The 26,783-nt window shown below is 35.9% G+C and overlaps 1 protein-coding gene across 28 annotated transcripts in view; it reads right to left on the reverse strand.

The window, feature by feature from the left end:
- The window catches only part of NRXN1 (neurexin 1), a 1,220,650-nt gene that overhangs the window by 134,724 nt on the left and 1,059,143 nt on the right, over positions 1-26,783 (reverse strand). For 18 of the 28 annotated variants that reach the window (XM_025262305.3, XM_025262304.3, XM_025262298.3 and 15 more), the window contains 2 exons: positions 22,728-22,817; positions 21,031-21,350 (listed from right to left, as the gene is read on the reverse strand). In XM_025262305.3, the coding sequence (XP_025118090.1) occupies positions 21,031-21,350; positions 22,728-22,817 (410 nt within the window). The remainder of the gene's footprint in view (positions 1-21,030; positions 21,351-22,727; positions 22,818-26,783) is intronic. The other 10 variants (XM_025262312.3, XM_025262311.3, XM_025262309.3 and 7 more) reach the window with 1 other exon arrangement.

Consider the following 26,783-nt stretch of genomic DNA (forward strand, 5'->3'; position numbering starts at 1 on the left):
GTGGTTGATGTATTCACAACTGGAAATGAGTGATTCAGTGGTAATATCATCTAATACTGGATATTTAAAAATATTTGATAGTAATTAAGCCTGTCAAAGAAGGTCTTTCACAGGACTTTTTTTATGAAGATACTGTCTAGTTTCCTTTCCTAATTTTTTTTTCTAAAGCATTTATCATTATCCTGTGGTCATGTATGGATGTGAGAGTTGGACTGTGAAGAAGGCTGAATGCCGAAGAATTGATGCTTTTGAACTGTGGTGTTGGAGAAGACTCTTGAGAGTCCCTTGGACTGCAAGGAGATCCAACCATCCATCCTAAAGGAAATCAGTCTTGAATATTCATTGGAAGGACTGATGCTGAAGCTGAAACTCCAGTACTTTGGCCACCTCATGCGAAGAGTTGACTCATTGGAAAAGACTCTGATGCTGGGAGGGATTGGGGGCAGGAGGAGAAGGGGACGACAGAGGATGAGATGGCTGGATGGCATCACTGACTCGATGGACGTGAGTCTGAGTGAACTCCGGGAGTTGGTGATGGACAGGGAGGCCTGGTGTGCTGCGATTCATGGGGTCGTGAAGAGTCGGACACGACTGAGTGACTGAACTGAGCTGAACTGAATAGATGATATATTTTGCTTACACAATTGCCTAATATTTTCCTTACTAAAATGTAAGGGTCGTGAGAGTAGAGTTCTTAATCCATTGTTTTAATGACTGTTTCCACACTGCCTAGAACATAGTCTTTCTTATACTAGATGTTTCACACATTTATTTAGTAAATGGATGAAATGATTCCAATGTTTGAATGTGGTTATGAGTAATGCTCATATACATATAGAACTATGCCTTAATTATTTCTACCATATTCCCTTTCCTCTCTAATAATGTATTTCTGTGTTGATTTATTTGAATATTGATTCTGAAGTCCACTTGGATAATTTATGCATAGTCTAAAAAATTAGTAGGTTTTAGCAGACATAACTGGCCTGTACTAGGTAGTCACTGAAATTTTCAATTTATTATTTTAAGTTGAAAATAAAAGTTTGGTTCTGTCTTAAATAGAGTTGAAGTAATATACTTTTTTTTATATGTGATTCTTCCATTTCATCACACAACAATGAGGGTTATGTGATGCTAAAATGAGAACATTTTATTGACTGCACATCTCAGGAAGAAATAAAAGCCAATATAACTTGGTTATTTGTCATAAGAGAGGCTACAGATGGGGAAGTTAAATCAAAAGTTTGGATAATTTCCAAAACACATCTTTGTAGCCTCCTGAGATTTTTTTCCCTGGTATCTGCATTGGAGTATCAGTGTTTCTGCTCTTCTATGAGTTTTTACCACTTGAATCAAGGTATCACATTGTTTTATTCCGTTTCAGGCTGCTGTAACAAAGTATCACAGCTTGAGTGGCTTATAAACACAGACATTAACTTTTATAGTTCTGGAGACTAGAAGTCTGAGATCAGAGTGCCAGTATGATTGAGCTCCATTGAGGACCTCCAGCATTTCACATTGCTGTCTTACAGTCTCCTCACAAAGAGAGCACAAAGAGGAAGCAAACTCTCTCTTCTATGGGGGCTCCACCCTCATGATGTCATCTAACGCAAATTACCTCCTAAAGGCCCCACCTCCTCATAACATCCCTTTGGGGATAGGGTTTCAACATATGAAGTTTGGGGGAACAAAAACATTGAGCCATAATAAGTATTTTCTAATTCCAACTATCTGGATTTTCCTTCCCACATAGTTTCACTCTCTACCCAATTAGCAGAAGAGGAGTATTCTTTTCTGTTTCTTAAAAAAAATTTTTTTTTTTTGACTAACAAACAATGCATATTATTAATTTCTGCCAGATATTTATGCAGATTTTATAGTAATGTCAAGGTGAATTAAAGCAAAATTCTGGAACTGTATTGCAATTCAAATAATATTCTTATGTTCAGAGGGGAAAAACAATGACTTTAAGTTTTGACATCATTATAGCCTAAAGTCTTGAATGAAAAAATTTAGTTAAAAAAAAGAAAATATATGACAATCGCAAAGCATATTTAGAGAAAAATAATACAATACATAAAACTGAGGAAAATACGGAGGTATGTGGGTTTATGTGTAAAGGAGATATAGAAACAGGTGACAATGGCAAGTTTATTAGGAGCATGAAAGGTTATTAATATCTTTATATTTATACCTATATCCATATCTATACCCTGTATCTCAAAATAGATTCATGCACTTTGTCCTACAGTGATCTTTGAATAATGTGATTTTTGACCATCAAAGTTTGCTGATAAATACCTCCAAAGACGAGAGGGCAGAAAGCTAACTACAGGACTTAAATAGCACCTGCTGTCAGCTGAACAAATGAGCTCTTCTGATACTGCATGTGCCCAGCAAGGAATGGCCACCACCACCTGACCCACTAGGAGACTGTCTTCAGAGGAGAGTGGGCATAATTGAAATAGCCAGTATTAGAAATGCTAACAATTTTTTCAGGTTTTGACAAATCTGTATGCATACTGGTTTGTCTTCACCGGACTTTTTAGCTATTAACAATGTATGTGACAACATGATTTTATCATTTGGTGGTCTGGAGCATAAATATTAACACAGGTCTCATTCCTTAAGTGTGATTAACTATAATCAAGGCCACATTTCTTGTAATTCCTCTCCTTGAACGTGGGCTGACCTTGTGACTTGCTTTATCACTAAAGTTGAAGCTGCGTTAAGCAAGTTCTGAGCCTGGGCTCAAGAGATTCTGCACAGTTCTACTCTCACCCATGGAATTCTGTGATTGAGCTGGCTTCCTGGAGTATAAGCAAACGTGGAACATAGGTACATTGTCCCAGTTGAACCATCTTAGATCAACCAGTCCCTAGGAAACCCAGTAGTGGATCATCAACGTAAGAATAGACCCACTGAGATCAGTCAAACCCAAACACAGCAGAGGTTAGACAAACCACCCAGCTGAGCTCAGTCCAAATTGCAGAATCACAGAATCATGAGCTAAATCAATATTTCTAGTGACTAAGTTTAGAGGCAGTCTGCAACATAGCAAAAACTAATTAAACACCAAGTAAGTGGGGGAACTTTTTTTTAAAAAGGTAGAACAACATTTATTGTATTCCAGTTTAATTAAATAAATAAAACAATTTTCTTTAAGTAGGGAAAAACAGTTAACTTTGAAATGATAAAAGATAAACAATAACTACATAAGGCTATTAAATGTCATATATAGTTAGGTTTGAATATAAAACGTGTCTCTGCTTTGTATTTGTTAGTTTCTGAGTTTCATTTTAGCAAAGTAATCAGTACTTTTGCTCTAATTACCATTGGAATTAATTGGCAAATGTTTTTTGAAGTTAAAGTAGAAAAAAACCTGGAATCTAGAAAATAAGAAAAATCCTTCTGTTCTTCCAATACTACTCTAATCTCTCTAATATTTCTGTTCCTGACTGGAGCAAATTGAAATTGGATACGAAGACAAAACTATACCTTGCTTTTCATTTTGGTTTTTCTTCATTGATGAACAGTGCATTATGAGGTCAGAAATATAAGGCTGTTTCTTTCTAAGATTTCATTAAAGATAGGCTATTTGAGAGAATGAAGACTATTTTGCTGACTTACCACATCATCTACTTCTAACCACTAAAAATGAATGACAATAAAATAATGAAAAAGAACTCAGGCCTTATCAATCACAGAGTCCTTTAGAATTTTTGTGATTGCTCTTTGAGTCCAAATGATTATAGCTAAACTTTGTCAAACTAGGAAGATTAAAAGATTCTTTGAAGTTGCATAAATATAATACCCTATATACTCAAGCCAGGAGAAGTTGCTTCAAAAGGTTTAGTTAGTAGGGTGAAGGAGCAGAAAACTCAGGATTCAGAAATAATAAAGAATGTTAGGCTTTTTCTTCATATTTCACAATCTGTTACAATTTGCAAACTCAGTTAATTGGGAGTGTAGAGACTTCTCATCTGTGTTTTGAATGTGAAAAGAAAAACAAAGGGCATTCTTTTCTGGACAGTGACTAAACACAGTACCAAAATATTTAATTTCCTCTAGTCATGGCTGCAATCTCAAAGTCCATTTCAAGTCTGGGAAGAATACTGATGCTTTTGTCTCTCTCCTTCCTGAGGCTCCATGAAAAATAAAAGCTAGACCAACCTGTGTTGTCTGTAAAGCCTCTCAGTGGAGAGAAAAAGTATGCAGTCAACACAATAAAGAGCTTTTCAAACACTAGTGGAAGACTAGAAATGGCTGAAAAAGAGTTGGTGAGTGGGAAAAGCAGAAAAATGCACAGCTTGGAATACAATGCAGAGAGATGCAGGGGATAAAGAGTCACTGACAGCTTATCTGGAGAAGACGTGGAAGGAGATCAGCAGAAAATACATATAAAAGTCAAATCCATTGGCATCCATTTACTTTTTGACATTGTGAAAAGACCTAAGATGGTCCCCAAAGATCCTCAACTCCTGGCATTGATGCCCTTTTGTAATTTCTTCCCCTTGGGCATGGATGGGCTAAACTAACTGCAGCCATGATGGGATGTCACTCCTAAGATTAAGTTATGAAAAGTCCATGGCTCCCATCCTAAGTGATTCCCAGATTCTAACCCCAACTCTCCTTCCATGTAAGATCACTTGCCCTGGGGGAAACGAGCTGCCAGAATTTATGAAGAAGCCCTATACCCACATGTGAGAGAATAAGCCATGTAAGTGAACTGGAAAGTGAATTCCCACCCTCCAGTCAAGCCTTCAAATGAGACTGCAGGTTTGGTCAATGGCTCTCACTGCAGCTTCATGAGAGTCCTTGAGCCCAAGGCTCCTAGCTAAACTTTACCCAGATTCACCTAACCCACAAAAACGGTGAGAGAATAAATCCTTGTTAGTTTAAGTTGCTAAATTTTGAGACAACTTGTGACACAGGGATGCACAGTTAATATAATCACCTAAAATATAAAATAAAACAAAAACAAACCCCCGAAGCAAAAACAGACAAAAGAAAAGCCGGATCATTTTTCTCTTAAAGTCAAAAATTTGTTCAAAGAAAGGTAAGGCTCTTAGTTTGAATATTCTTTTTATTCTGACATTAGGACGTGTACACCACATCTGCCATTTCCAAGGAAAAGGCTATCATTCTACATACTCATTGATCACTCTCAATATGAACAGGGTCTCCTGTTACACTCCAGATCAAGCAGTAACACTAAGGTTCAATAACAGAAAGCACAGATAGGAGATGTTTGGGGTGAAAAAGAAAGAATTCATACAGTTGAAAGACTGGGAACCTAAACTGCTGATCTAATAAACACAAAGGAAACAAAGTAAGAAAAAAAAATGTTGAGGAACTTTTGGGAAAAAAAGGAGACAGGTATAATACAAATATGAAACAAAATAGAATGTCCTGATTATAAGAAACTGATATGATGGAAGGGATTCCATTTGATCCTGACCCTGAGAATATTCTCCTTTAAGAAGTCCAGGTAATACAATATTGGACCCATAAGAAAATGCATATAATCTTAACACAAAACTGCAACTGGCATTGGACAATATTTACACAGTAGCGGTAGTCTCAGAGCACTTTACTGTTTCTCCAATTTGTATTCCTCATAGATAAAATATGCAAGATGTGCTTGTTGTTGCCAAACAGCATGTTAAAGTTAACATCTCTGGAAATATAATGAGGTGGTGGGATTTAGAGAAGCTAGTAGAAGAGGTAGGTGTACAATAGCTTTATCTTACTAATGTGGATCTCAAGAGATACTGTTGTATATTAATGGAATGAGAAATAGAGATACTATATGTACTATTTAAAGTGACAAAAATGACTAGTATATGAAAAAATTCAGATGAAAAGAAGAAGAGGAAAATGAAGAGATAAAGACCAGGAACTAATTTTCAGTTTTCATTCTGGAGAGTGCATAAATATTATTTTTAAAAGGGATAAACAAATGGAAGTGTAAGCATATTATTTAAAGATATAAAACTAATTGCCAAAAGAATTATGAAAAGATATCATCTCTGTGAAGTAAGAGGAAGGGTGGTGAGGGGTTGGATGGGGTATTGCTACTATTTTTACATATAGCAATGCAAAGAAATAGAGGAAAACAATAGAATGGGAAAGACTAGAGATCTCTTCAAGAAAATTAGAGATACCAAGGGAACATTTCATGGAAAGATGGGCACAATAAAGGACAGAAATGGTATGGACCTAACAGAAGCAGAAGATACTAAGAAGAGGTGGTAAGAATACACAGAAGAACTAGACAAAAAAGATCTTCACAACCCAGATAATCACGATGGTGTGATCACTCACCTAGAGCCAGATATTCTGGAATGTGAAGTCAAGTGGGCCTTAGGAAGTATCACTATGAACAAAGTTAGTGGAGGTGATAGAATTCCAGTTCAGCTATTTATAATCCTAAAAGATGATGTTGTTAAAGTGCTGCAACTCAATATGCCAGCAAATTTGGAAACTGTGCAGTGGCCACAGTTTTCATTGAAAGTTTTAATCACAGTTTTCATAAACAGGTCAGTTTTCATTTCAATCCCAAAGAAAGGCAATGCCAAAGAATGTTTAAACTACAACACGATTGCACTCATCTCATGCACTAGCAAAGTAATGCTCAAAATTCTCCAAGTCAGGCTTCAACAGTACGTAAATCATTAACTTCCAGATGTTCAAGCTGGTTTTAGAAAAGGTAGAGGAAACAGAGATCAAATTGCCAACATCCGTTGGATCACAGAAAAAGCAAGAGAGTTCCAGTAAAACATCTACTTCTGCTTTATTGATTATGCCAAAGCCTTTGACTGTGTAGATCACAATAAACTGTGGAAAATTCAGAAAAAGATGGGAATACCAGACCACGTTACTTGCCTCCTTAGAAATCTGTATGCAGGTCAAGAAGCAACAGTTAGAACCAGACAAGGAACAACAGACTTGTTTCAAATTGGGAAAGGAGTACATCAAGGCTGTATATTTTCACCCTGCTTATTTAACTTATATACAGAGTGAAGTGAAGTCACTCAGTCGTGTCCGACTCTTTTCAACCCCATGGACTGTAGCCTACCAGGCTCCTCTGTCCATGGGATTTTCCAGGCAAGAATCCTGGAATGGGTTGCCATTTCCTTCCCTAGGAGATCTTCCCCACCCAGGGATCAAACCCAGGTCTCCTGCATTGTAGACAGACGCTTTACTATCTAAGCCACCAGGGAAGTCATATATATATGCAGAGTACATCATACGAAATGCCGGCTGGCTGAAGAACAAGCTGTAATCAAGATTTCCGGGAGAAATATCAATAACCTCAGATATGCAGATGACACCACCCGTACGACAGAAAGTGAAGAAGAACTAACAAGTGTTTGATGAAAGTGAAAGAATAGTAAAAAAAGCTGGCTTAAAACTCAACATTCAAAAAACTAAGATCATGGTATCCAGTCCCATCACTCCATGGCAAATAGATGCAGAAACAATGGAAACAGTGAGAGACTTTATTTTCTTGGGCTCCAAAATCACTGCAGATGGTGACTACAGTCATGAAATTAAAAGATGCTTGCTCCTTGGAAGAACAACTATGACCAATCTAGACAGCATATTAAAAAGCAGAGACATTACTTTGCCAACAAAGGTCCATGTAGTCAAAGCTATGGTTTTTCCAGTAGTCATGTATGGATGTGAGAGTTGGACTATAAAGAAAGCTGAGTCCTAAAGAATTGATGCTTTTGAACTGTGGTGTTGGACAGGACTCTTGAGAGTCCCTTGGACAGCAAGGAGATCCAACCACTCCATCCTAAAGGAAATCAGTCCTGAATATCCATTGGAAGGACTGATGCTGAAGCTGAAACTCCAATACTTTGGCCACCTGACGCGAAGAACTGACTCATTGGAAGAGATCCTGTTGCTGGGAAAGATTTAAGTCAGGAGGAGAAGGGAATGACAGTGCATGAGATGGTTGGATGGCATCACCAACTTGCTGGGTATGAATCTGAGCAAGCTCCAGGAGTTGATGATGGACAGGGAAGCCTGCAGGTGTGCTGCAGTCTGTGGGGTCACAAGGAGTCGGACACGACTGAGCAACTAAACTGAACTGATACATACATTATCTTCTAAATCATATTGACTTGTTTTCATGTGCATGTTTTACTGTAATAAAAATAATTTAACAATTATTTCCACTTTTTTTGCATATATATATAATACAACAAAGTCTAAAAGTAAATTTTGCCAGAATCCTGCTATTAGCTTCAGAACCAGTGTAAAAGAGTAGGTTATAATTAATGTTATTACTTGCAATTTGAGGTATCACCCATTTAAGTATACTATATTTTCAAATAACCCACACAGCAAGACTAACTCCTTCGACATATCCTAGGTTTTGTCTAGATTTGTCTGTCATCAGGAATTCACTCCACTCCCCAAACTCCATTTAAGTCTTTGTGTCCAATTAGTGTTATGCCAGCATGCTCCTCTAATCTCTTTTAATTTGCTAGTTCTTTGTACTTGGTTCTCACTTGAAATTGTCAATTTCAGCTAACCCCAAAATGATAAGACACTCCTCAACCTCTGAAAAAGCATGCTATACCCACTGATCTGTAACCTGTCAGTAAAAACTATTCTGCTTTGTACCCCTGTCCTTTCTACCTTACTGACAGACCTTCCTTCCTGAACTTAGGTGAACGTGAGTAACACAAACTGAAATGAGAATTTGCCTTCTGTATGTCCTATTCACAACTTTCTCTTAAAAACAACAATATTCTTTGTTTTAAAACTGTGTATTAACTCTCCATGTGAAGGAATAACTGTTTTCCCCTTCTTATATGTACCATTTTCATTCTCTGCAACTATTGATCAATCCAGGAAAACTCAACACTAGGCAACACTCATTATTTACCTCAGCATTGGGATATGCACTTTATGTGTTCATAATTTATCTATGCAAGAACTAATTACTTAGTGGCCACTATGCACCAAGCACCTTAGGTATTGAGCCTGCATAGGGGAATAAGCCATAGGTTTTGACTTTCAGGGGCTTGTCAAAAAGAAATGGAAGTAAAAGTTATAGGCTCTGATAGATAAAGAACTATCTGTTATCTACTTATCTGAATGTCTATTTATCTATTTCTCCAAAGTGCTATAAAACAAGAAATGCATTCTGCTTGGGGATTTGGGGGAACGTTTTGAGTGAAATTTAAGGTCTAAAATCATCTCATACCAGTAACATTAGCAAAGTGAGATGGCTAGATAGCATCAGTGACTCAATGGACATGTGTTTGAGCAAACTCCGGGAGATGGTGAGGGACAGGGAGGTGTGGTGTGCTTCAGTCCATAGGGTCTCAAAGAGTCTAACGTGTCTGAGTGACTGAACAACAGCAAAGAACTTTATAAATGTAGAGTCACTGGGACGACCCAGAGGGATGGTATGGGGAGGGAGGAGGGTGGAGGGTTCAGGACAGGGAACACATGTATACCTGTGGCGGATTCATTTTGATATTTGGCAAAACTAATACAATTTTGTAAAGTTTAAAAATAAAATAAAATTAAAAAAAAAATAAATGTAGAGTCAATTACTATTAATAAGACCACAGGTACAAGGGTAGCATAGGATAAAAAGAAGAAAAGAGGACCACTGATGGCAGAGAGGAAAACATTGAAGAGACTGAAAATCGGAAGTTGCATTTTGTTTATTATTGCTAGCATATAGATGATAAATTTCAAATTTGGTGCTTCACACATGTTTTTTTTCCCCCTCTTCTGAATCAACTTTCCAAATAATGTGGAATGCAAAGTCATACTGAGAAGAAAATATAAGACAATGAGGTGATTAAATAAAACACAGACAACTTCAGGTACAAATATAAGTATACGTCTATCTAAAACTATAATGAAAACTCTTACTTTGGACAGTGGAAAGCCTTCACTTCATAACAGAATAAGTGGGTCATTTGGCTGCCTCATGGTGTCTTATTTTTCATTTATTGTTATGAGTTGCCATATTGGCTTTGTCTAGAATTATTACTAACAGTCACTTAATGCTGTGCATGGGAAATTCAGGTATAGGTATAGGAAATTCACCACAAAATGTGAAAGAATCTTGATGAATCTTTTTTACTTCTAAAATACAGGCATTAGAACCAGAGAACCTCCATTTAATGGAATGTGAATACTATTTTCTTTTGAAAGAAATTAATATTCCCTTTGGACCCATGGACACAAGCACTTACAGTATAATCTAGCTGTATACAAAGGCTTTTGATATATATTCAGGGATAGTCACTGTAGAGGTAAGCTAAGAGATATAGGAAATATGAAAACAAGCTTCCCTTAAATGTTCTAGGGCCACGGTTCTCCTGCTGAATTTTTATTACTGGGGTATATTTAGTGGGCTTCCCTGGTGGCTCAGATGGTAGAGTCTGCCTGCAATGCAGGAGACCTGGGTTCGATCCCTGGGTGGGGAAGATCCCTTGGAGAAGTAAATGGCAACCCACTCCAATAGTCTTGCCTGGAAAATCCCATGGACTGAGGAGCCTGGCAGGCAAAGAGTTGGACATGACTGAGTGACTTTCTCACACACACACGCATACACTCATTTAGTGAAGATCTTGTAAGAGCTGGCTTAACATGGTACAGCAGATAGAAACTCCTCATGGGGTTGTTGTCACTGTTCAGTTGTCCAGTTGGGTCCAACTCTTTGTGACTTCATGGACTGTAGCACACCAGGCCTCCCTGTCCTTCACCATCTCCCGAAGTTTGCCCAAGTTCATGTCCAAGAATAAACATCAACACCTTAGGAATCAGTGAACTAAAATGGATGGGAATGGGGAAATTTAATTCAGATGACCGTTACATCTACTACTTTGGGCAAGAATCCCAGAGAAGAAATGGAATAGTCCTCATAATCAACAAAAGAATCCAAAATGCAGTACTTGGGCGCAACCTCAAAAATGACCTCATGTGGTCAGCTCACCAGTATTCTGGGGAATCTATAATCAAATTTATTTTTTATGCAGCCTGTGGACAGAGTTGATCAAATTCAGGCCCACTTCTCTTATTTGGGATTTGAGTCATCTTGTTTGAATCTGTAATGCTTAGAATAGGGTCTAGCACACAAAAGGAAGAAAGGAAAAAAGCAATAAACAGAGAAAAGAAAGAAGAGAGTGGAAGAATGGGAACAAGGATTCTGAGAAAGTAAAAAATGACCATGTACTTTGTGCCAGATGCTATGCTAAGATGTTTGCTCATGTAAATCAAGCTGACACAAAGAACCTATCATCACAGTAAGAATGATTTTAAAGTTCCCTTTATCACTGGTTCATAATTCACTCCATGTAATAGTCCAACATTGAGTTCAAGCAGTATCCACACTTCCTCAACCACGTGGTATTTATTCTGTGGAAAGACAGAGGTGATTCTGCTCACCCACACCCCTCTTAGGGAAGTCTCCAGGTCCCTTCACTAGGAAAATCAATCCTAAAAGAAGACAACAGGAGTCTGCGTCACCAGCTTTCCTATCAAACCTACAGACTGGAATGATAATATTTATTTTAGAAGTTTTCCACAGAGTGTGGGTAATTTCAGATCCAGGGTAATGTCTAGCACATTGCCAACACTCAGGACATGTGAATTAATAAAAATGTGTTACTTCAAAACACTTGCTGTTTAAAAAAAAAAAGACTAAAATATCTTCCACCCTTTCACTTTGTTTCAGAGTTTCAGTTTGTCAGTGATCCTGTTAATAATATGCTGTTCATCTGTTATGTACAAAAGCTTTGTTCTTGTTGACTTTGTTGTTCCTGTTGTTCAGTCGCTCAGTTGTGTCCAACTCTTTGCTATCCTATGTAATGCAGAATGCCAGGCTTCCCTGTACTTCACTATCTCCTGGAGTTTGCTCAAGCTCATGTCCATTGAGTCACTGATGCCTGTTGAATATTGCATTTTATAATTAATCCACGGTTTCTCTACACATCCGAGAAGTAGTTGGTTCCTGTCATATAGGTCTGTATCTCTAGGTACCACACGTTTATCCTCAAGAATACAATACTTTGCAAATATTTTATATATTATGCACACAAAAGATATTTACTAATTCATAATTTTAACTAAAAGTACTGCAGATTTACAGGCAACATACATTATGGTTAAAAATATTAGGTTGGCCAAAAAGTTCATTTGGCCAACATCTTACAGAAAAACTTGGATGAAGTTTTTGGCTAACCCCATAAACAACTTAATAAAAACAAATATACACTGCTATTTTTGTTTTGATTATCATTTACTATGCTAACTGAAGAAACTATTGGTTAACACTTGTGTTATTTGTCTGCTTGAGATTCTACATAAAAAGAATAGCCATGATGAGAAGACAGTGTTTCATGAGTGCTATAAAAGGCAGATGAATTAGCTATATCTCCTCTTAAAGTTCATATCATATGATACTACATATTTTTTGTTGTTGTTGGAGAACTTTTCAGTGATGTTAACTGATAAGAAAACTTAATATAGGCACTAAATAATGAAAATTGAAGAACTCATGTAGTACCCAAGGAAATCTATAGATTTAATGCAACCCCTGTCATATTACCAATGGTATTTTTCACAGAATTGGAACAAAATATTTTAAAATTTGTATGGAAACACAAAAAAACCTGAATAGCCAAAATAACCTTGAGAAAGAATGGATCTGGATAAATCATGTGCCCTGACCCCACTCCAGGACTCTTGCCTGGAGAATCCCAGGGACAGGGGAGCCTGGTGGGCTGCCGTCTATGGGGTCGCACAGAGTCGGACACGACTGAAGCGACTTAGCAGCAGCAGCAGCACAGTAATCAAACCAGTATGGAAGTGGCACAAAAAGGGGTACATAGACCAGATACTATAAAACTCCTATGAGAAAACTTAGGCAGATGCTCTTTGACACTAAATCACAGCAATACTTGTTTTGGCTCCATCTCCTAGAGTAATGGATATAGAAACAAAAATAAAGAAATGGGACCTAATTAAACTTAAAAGCTTTTGCACAGCAAAGAAAACTATAAACAAAATGAGAATACAACAGAACAGGAGAAAGTATTTGCAAATGATGTGACCAATAAGGGATTAGTTTCCAAAATATAAAAACAGCGGATGCAGCTCCATAAACAAACAAACAACAACAACCACAAAAAACAATCAAAACATGGCAGAAGATCTGAATAGACTTTTCTCCAAAGAAGAATACAGATGGCCAACAGGCACATAAAAAGATGTTCAACATCACTAATTATTAGAGAAATGCAAATCAACACTATAGTGAGATACCGCCTCACACTAGTCAAAATAGCCATCATTTAAAAAATCTATAAATAACAAATCCTGGAGAGGGTATAGAGAAGAGGGAACCCTTGTATACTGCTGGTGGGAATGTAAGTTTTTATAGTCACTATGGAAAACAGTATGGAAGTTCTTTAAAAAGTTAACAATATAGTACCATATGACACAATTTCCCACTCGTGGCCGTATATCCATAAACATGAAAACACTAATTTGAAAAGATAACATGTACCCAGTGTCCATAGTGACACTATTTATGATAGCCAAGACATGGACGCAACCTAAAATGTCCATTGACACATGAATGGACGAAGAAGATGTGGTACACAGATATACAATGGAATATTACTCAGTCATTAAAAAAGAATGAAATAATGCCATTTGCAACAAAATGGGTGGACCTAGAGATTATCATCATAAGTGATGTAAGTCAGACAGGAGAGGCAAATATCACATATCATTTATATGTGGACTCTGTTTTTAAAAGGATTAGCTTATTTACAAAGCAGAAATAGATTTACAGACATAAACAAATTTATGGTTACCAAAGTGGAAATGGAGGGGGAAGGATAAACAAAAATTTGGGATTAACAGATATAGGCAACTATATATAGAATAGATAGACAAGCAACGAGGACCTACTGGATAGCACAGGAAACTATATTCAATTATCTTGTAACAACCTATAATGGAAAAGAATCTGCAGAAGTATACTGTATATCAATTCTACTTCCACAAGATATTATTAGAGAGATTTAAGTTTAATCTTGATATCAGTTTATTAAACTAAACCTACTGTTTTATATATATTATCAAAGAAAAAAGTATTGCTAACATACATGCATGCATACACAATTTTCTTATTCCAGATGACTTGCCTCCTCCCCTTCCTTAACAAAATACTTATTACATGTAAAAGAGGAATAAGTCAACAGGTATAACATAAACATACTTATGTACTTGAAAGCCAGATTATTATGGTACCAAGAATTCATAGTATTGACTAAAATAAAGACAAGAAGATAAGGTTATTTTATTGCTACTTTAAATTTAACTCATTTCTTAATAAAAGGGAAAGGAAATGGCAACCCACTCCAGTATTCTTGCCTGGAAAATCCCATGGATGGAGGAACCTGGTAGGCTACAGTCCATGGGGTTGCAAAGAGTCAGACACGACTGAGTGACTTCACACCTGACACCTGACTTAATAAAAAGTAATTCCTTTGTCCTCAACTGAAACTTGAAATATCAGGAATGGTGACAATCTCACCAGTCCTTTCTGAGAAAATGTTCACTGAATTTACTGTCACATACTCATTAGATACAGGGTCTTAAATCATTCCATTTCTCCCAAATGGTATCAATTATATCAAGAATCATAAACCCAATTTAGTCTAACGCACAGCTGGAAGTACTTGATGTTTTTCATATCCATGTTGAAAAAAGAGTATAACATGAATTTTTAAGCTCCTTAATCAAGACATGTTATTGAGGACAATTACAGAAGTCATATTTTCAATATTCAGCACCATGCTATGAATGAGTTTCTGTCTGAGAACAGCTGGGAAACAGGTATAGGAAATTTCTGGGCTGCCCAGTCAATAGTAATTTCTGTTGGTAGCAGTGGTGGTTGGAGGTTGAGTAAAACAGTGCCGGGTATGGGGATCAGTGGACAGTTGACTTTGCAGTATATTTAGTGTTCACGGTCCCCTCCCACTAAATGCTAGTGACGACTCTCCCCCTGAATCACTTCCTGCCTCCCACTGCTTTTCAACATACTTGTAGGGGAATGGTGCTGCCTCCCTGTGGAAAACACATTCAACAGAGAATTCAGCTCAGGACGCGTGCATGCGTGTGTGCATGCTAAGTGGCTTCAGTCGTGTCCGACGGCTCTTTGCGACCTATGGACCCTAGCCCACCAGGCTCCTCTATCCTTGGGATTTTCCAGGCAAGAATACTGGAGTGGGTTGCCATGCCCTCCTCCAGGGAATCTTCTGGATCCAGGGATCTAACCAGCATCTCTTACGTCTCTTGCATTGGCAGGCGGGTTCTTTACCACTCGTGCCACTTGGGAAGCCCCTTCAGCTCAGTATGTGCTCAGTATATGCAATTGACGCTTTGATTCAGAAACAGCGATTCAGAGCTATTGTTTTCAAGGGTGAAGAAAATATTTTAAAGGTAAGAAAGATGCTTTAATTCATACAGTGTACTTAAGGAATGCTTTTCAAACATAATTATTATTTGTATAATGGTTACATGTGTCAGGCATTATTTTTTACTTCTCTTCATTTTAGGGTGAACCATAATGAAAAAAAATTTTTTTTTGGACAATGAAAAATTGTCAAATAGCAGTGACTGTATATAGTTCTCATACGATAGTGACTTTAATTCTCACAATAAGTTTATGACACCATCATCCCCATTTTATAGATGGGAAGCAGAGATACTGAGAGGCTAACTTGCCTAAGGAACACAGCCAGTATATGGGGAAAGTAAGACTGAGATTTAAGCAAGCATTCAGGCTTCTGGAGTCACTGCCCTTGACCCCTGCACAATACTGCACCCTTAACAGCCTTGTCAGTGCTGCCTCTTCAAATAGTCAGCTCTCAGAAGGCAGAAGCAGACTGGGAGAGATTGGGAAGAGTACGAAGGATGGAAATAGGTAGGTGAACAATGGAAAGGGCTTTGCAGGCAAAGCAGAGAGAGGTGTGAAATAGCATGACCTCTGGAGGTTGCTATTAGTAGTTCAACAGATCAGAGGAAATGGGTGTGGAGAAGAGTAGAGATAAAACTTCCTAGTGAGGCAGACAGGAGGCTAGCTGTGAAGGATGGACCCTGATGATCATTCGGGAATCTGCTCTTTATCTTAAATACTTGGATGTATTAAGGCTCATATCTGCATTTTCAAAAAGAGAAGCCTGATCCCTACCTAGGTAGAGATCACACTGAACTAGTTAAGAATATGTGAAGGCAGGAAGTGATGAGATTCCGAACAGAGGCCAGGCTAAAGGGCAGAGGACCAGCTCACCTCAACATACTGTGAAAAGAAGCTGGCTGCATAGCCTTGAGGAAGTTATTTAGTTTCTTTGGGCCTCAAATTTCTCAATAAACTCTTTAAAATGTATATATCCTAGAACTTTTGTTTACCAGTAATGAGGGGGAAAACACCTTCTAAATAGCAGTGCTTATTTACATTTAAAATTACAATGAATTATACTTTTCTTACTCGGCACCATTAGTTTCAGAAGAACGAGCCTTTGTATACATTTTCAAATCTACACCCAAGTGTTTTTCTTTTCACTATGCACTAAAATTTGCAGTTAAAATGTACATTAATTTAAGTAAATTCAGCAGAATGATTAGACTAGGGAAAATAAAATTAATTATTCATGTCACCAGTATTTTAAAATGCAGAGTGGTTATCAGGAACACACATAATTATAAGTAATGCAGTTATTTTTTAATAATGAAGCCACAGCTAAGGTTAATTAATATTTTTAATAAAAAATAAAATTTTGCTCTTTGGAGTTACAAAATGTTTTTTGTTAGCTTTAGATATTTTTCATGGAAATATGTGTGCACTCTGCTTACATTTTTCAAACAAATAGCATTAATTTTTTATGAGTATCTCCAAAGCTGCCAGGAAGCAATAGCAGTGTCCAACATATTCAAACACTTTTTTTTGTTTGTACACTAATTGGGATTCTTTTTGGAACATTCTACAGGAATCAAATACCAATGAGTTCAGTAGGAAGTGAATACACATGTCCTGACAACCTACCAATGGTTTAAAATCCTCAATAGTACCTTTTCTTGAGTAGGTTTGCTACCTCTACTCTGAATAAAGTCTAACTGGAACCACTAAATTGTTTCATTACATTTCACTCATACTTACTGATTCTGCCCCAGTCTACAATTTAATTTCTTTCTAAGAGTTGCAAACTATAGTCCCTCCAGTCAAAAACCAGCATCTCTCAAAGCCTTATTTCTCTCCTTTTTTAAGGTTTTTGAAATGAGATGAAAGAAGATGAAAAACACTATGGATTCTTGAGATCAGGTAAGGAGACCAGAGTCAGTTTCTACTCTGAGTGTAAAAGACAGGGCCTCTCCATTATTCTTATGAAGAATGATTTTCTTGCAAAAATAGATTTTAAATATGTTGTCAAAGTAGAGCATAATACAATTTGTGGACCAAACTGGGATGCTTTTGAGAGTCAAAAAAGGATTCTATTAATAATTACATTGATATACCACCGGGTACATGGGGCTTCCCTGCTGGCTCAGTGGTAAAGAATTCACTTGCCAAGCAGGAGACGTGGGTTCGATCCCTAGGTCAGGAAGATTCCTGGTGAAGGAAATGGCAACACACTCCAGTATTCTTGCCTGGGAAATTCCATGGACAGAGGAGCCTGGCAGGCTACAATCCATGGGGTTACAAACGAGTAAGAAATGACTTGGTAACTAAACAAGAATAACACAGTTCAAGAGATTCCTAAACCCACTTATTTTAGAGAGATAGCAAGCAAAGCCAGAGTGCAGCGAGGTTAACCATCTTGTTCAAGATACTCACAAAGATAGGAGGTTGTATTGAAACTGGAAAACTGTTGCTGTGATCTTTCTATTATACTATACCTTCTCTAACCAAAAGGCAATACCATGGATCCATATTGTCTACAGTATGTAAATAACTGTTAATATATTCTTAATGGAAAGAGTACAACATTGCAAAATGTGATACAAAGCATAGACCAAAAGAAATGTCAAAATATTGATCTCAAAATAAACAATTTTCTTTCTTTACAAACTGGCAACCAAAGGGAATGAATATTGTCCTTTGCATGTTAACTTGCTTTAACTCATTTACATAAAGCTACATATACATCAAGGGCTTGGCTGGTGACTCAAGACAGTAAAGATTCCACCTATAATGCAGGAGACCCCGGTTTGATCCCCTGGGTCTGGAAGGTTCCCTAGAGAAGAGAATGACTACCCATACTCCAGTATTCTTGCCTGGATAATTCCATGGACAGCAGAGCCTGGCGGGCTACAGTCCATGAAGTTGCAAAGAGCTGGACATGACTAAGCAACTAACACTTTTTTCACATATACATCATAGATTGCCATATTATTCAGAAGAGCAGGGAACACTTTGCCATCAAAGATCTTGTGTGACACTTTTGCCTCCAAACCCAAGAAGGAAGCTCTCAGCATCCTGAAGAACTTTATACTGTCAAAAGTTTGCAAAGATTCACTTTCTGAGATTATCCTTATAAAAAGTTTCTCTTTGTTAGGATGAGTGGGTCTTATGGAAACATTTAGATACTAAATATCATAAACAAAATAACTTTTTGTGAATTTTATATAATCCATATTAAAAAGTACTACTAGTATTGTTATAGTCATATTTTTTAAAATTATTTAATCAGAAGGGTTGGTAAATGGATCCATTACTTCATGACATAGATCATGTCTTTCTAAAGTAAATATCAGTCTTAAAATTGATCACTATCAAGAGAAGAAAAACTTTTTTTTTCTTTTTAAAGCATATTTACTTTTAAATAGGAATGTAAACAGAATCTTATGGGATGACATTTTGTGAATTCTCTTTTATATTCTTTGACTCTGTGAAAACTGAAAAATACATTTCTCCCCACTACTTGCCTTGCAGAATGGCTGAAAAAACCTCATCTCATCTATCTGAAATGAATCCAATTTAATTCTGCTTGACCAAAAATCTGTTTCTATAGTTCTAAAACATGCAATCACCCTAAGGTACATAGGCATTGTAACTTAAGTGGCTCTGTGTTATCACTGAGGAAAATACACGTTGATTGAGAAAACAGTCCAGTATGGCTTTTGAAAACTAAATGACCCTCCCTGGCAAACAACTGAGTAAGACAGTTGATAAAAGCAGGCAGTTATGGCCATTATGGAAGGAAGATGCCTCATCCAACCTGCAAAAATGGGTCAAAGGTTATAGTCTTAGACTGAGCATTACAAATCACTTTCCTATTGAAACTTCCAAGACTCATAATTCTAGCAAACACTTAAATTCTGTATATATCAATAATTTCTTTGTAGTTGGAGGGCAGTTAAAAATCAATTGTGAAGTAAAGGAAATTCACAATAAATTAGCCTGCTATTCAAAAATAAGCAATTTGATTTCTTCCCCAGTAGCCTCTCTTTCATACATTCACAACTTACTACCTGTAATCACAAACATATCCTTATGAGAGAATTTTAAAAGCTTTCAGTACAACTTTAAAACACTGTTGCCACAACTGAATATTTGTAGTATATTATTCCAAATTATTTAAGTGCTATTATTGGTCTGTTGAAATCTGAAGATTTAAAATATCTATTTTTTAATGAACCTAGTAATCTTTTATTTAAGTCAATACCTCCTCAAATGAACCAAGTAATCACTAAATGATTAGATCATTTACTTCCACAAACCATTGCTATCTTTAAACATGTTATAGCTTATAAAAAAAGAGAGTCTTTTCATTGGCGATTAATGGGCAGTTAACTATTTTCCTTTTACATTACTTAATATTATAAAATGCATAAATTTTAATTTCTTCATTTTTAGGTGTTTAACGTGTAAATGAAATAGCTATTTTACACATATTTTCTTAACAAACATAATTTCTTACTACATAGCAAGTACTAATAAATAAAGCATATTAAAATGAGGCTGATACTTCCTTATTGGGGGATATATCTGGTTTACCTAAGAACTTAAGCAGCTGCAATTTCATTAATGATGAAGCAAGACTTCTGAGGGAAAAAATCTGGTTAATTAAAATTTTATTCACAAGAATATTTCCAATTCTAAATGTCCTAGAATATCCTCTTCTGAATTATTTACTTAAAGGAAAGAGTTTATCATTGTTCTGTGTTTTGCTTTCCTATATCAGATTTGCCTGAATAACCTGCTTATTGTTAAATAAGCCATACACAATAAACACAACAACAAATCATTAATGAAGTAATATCTTAATTGAATTGTACACTTCTTGTACATTGTGACATTTAAAATTTTTTTCCCCAAAAAATTTAGACATAAGATTGAAAAATAAGCTCAGTGACTATTTTGGGTGAGGGCAGTTAGCCACATAATGTACAAAATACGTTGGCCCAAGACAATTTTTAAATACCATATTTTGGGTCTTTGTACTCAGATAAACAAATAGTGCATTTTTTCCTATTAACAGTAGAAGAGCAGACTTATCATTCATGACAAGACCCACGTGCCTTCCAATTCAAAATTTTCAGACTTCAAAATAAAAGTACAAAATACAAAAAAAATTTTTTTAAGATTTTCAGAACTTGCTTTTATTTAATTTTGATGAAGTTTTGAGCTTGAACAAGGTCTTGCAGATACTTCATTAATTTACTTGTTCATTTAACTTAAAAAGTGAAAACTGTGTATAATGCTCAGACAATCCCCTTAGCTTGGTCTGGACCAAGGTTACTGAATCAAGACCATCAACCTAGCCACACACAACCAATACAAAGTTTATCAAAGTTCACAAGCCACAAACCAACATTTCATCTTCAAATTGAATCCATTATATTAAGCAAGTCTCAAAACAGCCATAATGATTGAGATCAGAAGTAATACCATTCTAGAAAAGACACACATGCAGAAAAGTCCACTTTCATAATCACAAATTCAAAATGAAGAAATGAAATCCAGGTACTCACCTGGCTAACGGGTTCTTTCGTAGGGGGCTTTCCTCTTCTGGCTGTGCTAGTAGCCAGGGTCGTGGTGGTCTCCATAATTGACGTGGACATCTCTGACTGCATGGCAGTGGCTGTCGACTCAGTTGTCATAGAGGAAGGCACTTCACCAACCAGTCTCACATTTCCCACTATGGCGATGTTGGCATCATTTTCGGCTGCCATATTCAGAACTTTCAAGCCATTGTAGTAAAGCCCAGAGAGCTGACCCTGGAAGGGCTGGCCCTGCTCTTTCCCGCCAATTATTATGGTTGCTTGGCTATTGAAGATTGTGAGCTGACGCCCTGTAAAAATAATATTACATACATGCAAAAATGTTGATTGTGAACTCTACATTCTATAAAGGATGATAAAACAGATCTTTCATGGGGTGGATAATGAGAGCAATAAACTATAAGAGAGGCATTTGACTCATAATTCATTGCTTATAAATGAGGTGTCCATGAAATGCATAATCACTGGCAAATACTTATAAATTCTCAACTTATTGTAAATGTAGTGCCTTTGCTAAAAGACCAATCAAAGATATATATATTATAAATCAATTTTCAGTGGATCACTTTCTCTTTTACCTCAGATCTCAAATCTAAATTGATAAATTAAAAATATGTAAGATATCTAACATTTCAAGTATTTGTCATTCTAAAATTACTACTGGCAGAAACTAGTCTATAGCAGCTGAAATCTAATTTAAATTTATTGTAAAAATTTCATAATTCACATAATGGTCACATGTATCCATATGCTTTTCTTTAGAAATGTTTATTTTTTTGAGTGCAATAGCCCATTGTTATTTGAATTATTCTACTTTTCTGGCAAATACACTGAAAAGAAATACATGGTTTACACTGAGTGTGTCAGAGACAAAACAAATAAACAAAAAATCCAAAAAGATTTTTCTGATTGGCTTTCAGCAAGTCTATTAAAACAAAACAAATGAAAAAAACACATAGCTTCAGATGTAAAAAGCGGCTTCAGGAATGATACACAAACCGATGGAGAAATTATGGCACATTTCCATTAAACAGCAATCCTCAGCAACAGTACCAAAATCATCAAATTGAGTATCCAGTTTTAGCAGATTGCTCTCTGTTCATAAAAAGCATGCACACAACTTTAAGTTCAGTTTTAATTAGGGCTTGTTCCCAAATGCTCTTAGAAGGTTGCAAACGTTAAAGGGACTTCATTTTGACTGGCAATCCATATTGCCCACTATTTAAGATGCCTAGAGTTTAAACCAAGAGTTTTGTTTGTTTGTTTGTTTGTTTTTCAGGACCATAATAAAGATATCAGAACTACATATATTTTAGTTAATAATTTAGAGGCTGGAACATGTAATATAATCTATGAATGATTTATCATTTTGGGTTAATGCTTGCTGTGAGTACCTTCATAGATTGAGTTAGTGGATTATATTTAACAGTCCCTTTAACCTTAAGTTAACAGGGTAAGATTATTAAACAGCTGGTACGTCTAAAAATGTATAGAAAGTATTATACAAGGAATGCAAATATTACTATCTACATTTTACTGTTTTAAATCTGTTTTTAATTTAGTTTTACGGAAAATTTATTTTTTATGTTTATTAGTGTTACAATGAAGTACTACTTGGTTATGTTCAAATTATTTTTTTATTTGAAGTTTTAATCAATGTTTTTTACCTTTGTCGAGTAGCCATTCATCAACTACTCGACCAAGTCGATATGGAATTCGCTGTCTAGCAATCGCCAGGCGCTCGTTATCATTGTTTCCTTTAAAGTTTAAAGAGACATTTCATTGGTTAAAATCTGTAAGGTCAAAGGTTAAAAGTTAATACTTAAAGCTTGAGCTATACAGTTGCCACATGATTTTTTGAAATTTGGAATTTTAAAAAGTTCTACCTAGAACATTTCATGTTTCAGACTTGTCATTCATTCATTTATTTTATTTTAGCAAACAAAATTATTCCTATGTTAATTGAAAATTAGAAATCTGCATTTGAGCTAGGTTATTAAAACTTATGTTATAGACAGACCCGAACAACCAATTTAAACAGCATATAATAGCTTTGCAAAAAAATGACCGTTGATCTCAGGGTTTTGTCTTTTTGATGTTTCTTATTAACTAGTTAAACATGTTCAGGTGAAACAGGTTTAAGTTTTCAAAATACATTCAATCTCTTATTCCAGATTAGTAATTTATGAACACCAAACTTAACCATCTTTGGCACACTGAAGCATCTAAAATAGGCCTAGCATACTTTATGTCCTATTCAGAAAAGAGAAATTCTTATTCATCTCATTTAAGGAAACCACAAAGTCTGAATAGTTCTTATATATTCCACAGAAATCGGTTTATCAACCACTTGGACATCATAAGGGAATACATCTTGCATCATCCAAATATATTATGATAGGAAAAGGCTTTGACAAAAGTGACTTTATTTGAGTGTCCTTCAGTTTCATTTAAAGCTTGACATGCTGAGGTGTATAACATTTGAAAAAAATTATATACTCAAATATTTGCTTTTTATTCAACTATTCTAAAAAAGGCATGATAGCTTCAGGAACAAACACAAGCCACAATAGTGGTTCTGTATTCATAGCTCTAACTATGTAGGAGCCTTGATACTTTGAACAAAAAATTCATTTAATAAAAACATAGTTTAAAATGACCTTGAGTAATGCTTGCAAATAGATGAATATTTTCTTGATCTATAAAGCACTTTGGAAGAATCTAGGCTTCCATCTCAGCACTCAATTGTGTATATTGCCAGAAGTTTTTCTATTCTATGAAAATTAGTTAACATGGAATCTTGCACTAAGGAATTTTAGTAATAGCTCAGATGGGAACTCAGAGGTGAAAGAAATGATGAATGGTAGTACTGCCTAGAGGAAAAGACTAGAGCATTTTACTGGGGAAGATAAAAGATATAAATTTTCTTACATTTAGAATAATTAATGTGTTTGCTTGGGCTGGTCTTATTATATACTATACTTACCACAAAAAACCCACCATGATACTGGTCACATACTTTTAGAGAGAGAGAAAAGAACTATCATTTAGACTCTATCAATTTGTCTTCTGAAGTTTAATATGACTGAAAATATTTCATACATTAGAATTTAACTGACAGTACAAATATCAAAATGGAATCAAATATACAGTTTAATAAAAACACATATGTAGTTCTCTGTATTAAGAAGTTATTAAAATGTTAGAATATTTTTTTCCTATGGGAACATATATTGGTATATTGATAATTTTCTAAAAAGGATAATATAGCCTAAATTACAAGTCTATCTTCATTTTCAAAAAGTGTGTTCAATTTACATTCTCTTTTGCGTGCCTGTATACATATATATTTGGAAAAATATACTAAAATTTAATATTGGTTGTCTTATGGCAGCACATTTATTGATGAATGTGTTTTTGACTGATATATGATTTATGTAATGAACATGCTTATGTACATAATTTGATAAACTATTTTCAAAAACACATAATCGTTGCTCTATGGATTTCTTTGTTGACCAACACACATACCAATTTACACTGGTATAATTCTCTTGACAACTTTATAATTATGTAGCTCTTTGGCCAAGTTTTCATGCTAGAGTGTTCCCATCATCAGAAATGATTTAATATTCCCTCACACACCACCCAAGTCTAGACTACAAATAACCTCTTGCCAGTTACTACTACAATATATTAATAGATCTCTCTGGATCCTCTCTGCAATCAGTCCCACCCATTCTCCACACTGTCAGCTACTACCCAATCATGCTGCTTGTCTATTGTAACCTGCCTGTTGCCTTTAGGATAAAATATCAACCAACATGATGAGGTTTATGATGACTTCCATGATCTAGTCTCTTCCCACCTCCCCTTCCTCATCTCAAAGTGGTCATTGCCTTGCTCTCCTCTTTCCATCCTCATGGAAACTGAGACTTCTTTCAATTCTTCTAAAGCCCTCCTTTCACCTCTGGGCTTCTTCACTTGTACTCTCCTCTACTTGACTTTCTCTCACTCCCATCTCATTCTCATCTTTCCTTAGCCAAACATGACTCATTAAAGGAGTCTTCTTAGCAGGAACATTAGTTCTCAGGAGGTCTTCACTGACGTTCTCAAGTTAAATTAGGACACCTGAATAAATACCTTCCTTGCACTTGATATATGCCCTATAGAAACAAGAACTAATCTTGTAATTGCACATTCAATAAATGTTTTCTCTCTGAACTCTGAAATTCCATGAGATCAGGTATTATTTGTAGTGCCTACTGTTGCGTTTTCAGTGTGTGCACAATACCTATCATACGAACTCCAAAGCAGTATTTGTAGAATGAAGTAATAAAGGAAATCTTGCTTTAAATTCTGATAGCTTCCGTGGCACCATTATCTCATCTTCACAGGCTAACAACATTCACAAGAAAGCAAACACTTGTGCCCAGAGGATAGACTGCATGTAGCTAAGTTTCTCTTTGTACTTTTCAAAGGAAACATGTCAATTATAATTTTAGGTCTTTAATGATTTGAACATCCATTTAGTCAATCAGTTCATTATCTTTTAATAATAACTGCCCTGTGCCACAAAGTAGATAATCATAGTTATCATTAGTAGGGAAAGTAGAGAGAAACCCTCCCAGGTGGCTCAGTGGTAAAGAATCCACCTGCCAATGCAAGAGACACAGGACATGTGGGTTCAATTCCTGGGTCGGGAAGATCCCCTAGAGGAAATGGCAACCCAGTCCAGTATTCTTGCTTCGAAAATCCCATGGACAGATGAGCCCAGCCAGGTTACAGTATATAGGATTGCAAAGAGTTGGACATGACTGAGCATGCACGCACGCATGCACACACACACACACACACACACACTCAAAGTAGAGAGAAAAGTCTTACATAATACAGATGGAGGAAATAGATGGCTTTTGAATGATATTGAAAAGAGTGCATAAAAGCACAAGAATACATACATACACATGCATACACACATACAGTTTGCCCTCATACCTTTAACTGGCACCCACAGAACAATTAACATGATTGCGATAGCACAATTTAAATCAGCAATAGCTTTTGAAGATTCTTGATGAGACTCAGCTTAAAAAACAAACAAAAAAACCCCACTGAAATCCCAATGAATAGCAAAGAGGTGATCTAACAAGAAGAAAAAATTAGAGTAGGCAGCAGAGATAGATATAAAATGACATGATAATATTTAAGAAAGATAGCCATACAAATGGGGTCATACAATCCTATAACCCCCGAATTTCAGATGCCTTTTAGTTGATAATAATTTTTTTTTAATTTTTAATTTTATTTTATTTTTAAACTTTACATAATTGTATTAGTTTTGCCAAACATCAAAATGAATCTGCCACAGGTATACATGATAATAATTTTTAAATTGGAATATTTGATTTTGAAATCCAGTTTGTTGTTTTTCAGTTGCTAAGTCATGTCTGACTCTTTGTAGCCCCATGGACTGCAGCACACCAGGCTTCCCTGTCCTTCACTATCTCCCAGAGTTTGCTCAAACTCAGGTACACTGAATTGGTGACGTCATCCAAACATCTCATACTCCTTCTCCTCCTGCCTTCCAAGGACAGACTTTATTCTTGTTGTAATGGATAGGAAATTAGATGGTGCTTACTTCATTATATGTTGACTTTATTCTCTAAATCCTTTGTTCTTCTACTAGAATTAAAAAATTAATGTCTTTTCTTCAAAAAAAT

This window comes from Bubalus bubalis, chromosome 12, assembly GCF_019923935.1.
Source record: "Bubalus bubalis isolate 160015118507 breed Murrah chromosome 12, NDDB_SH_1, whole genome shotgun sequence".
NCBI lineage: Eukaryota > Metazoa > Chordata > Mammalia > Artiodactyla > Bovidae > Bubalus > Bubalus bubalis.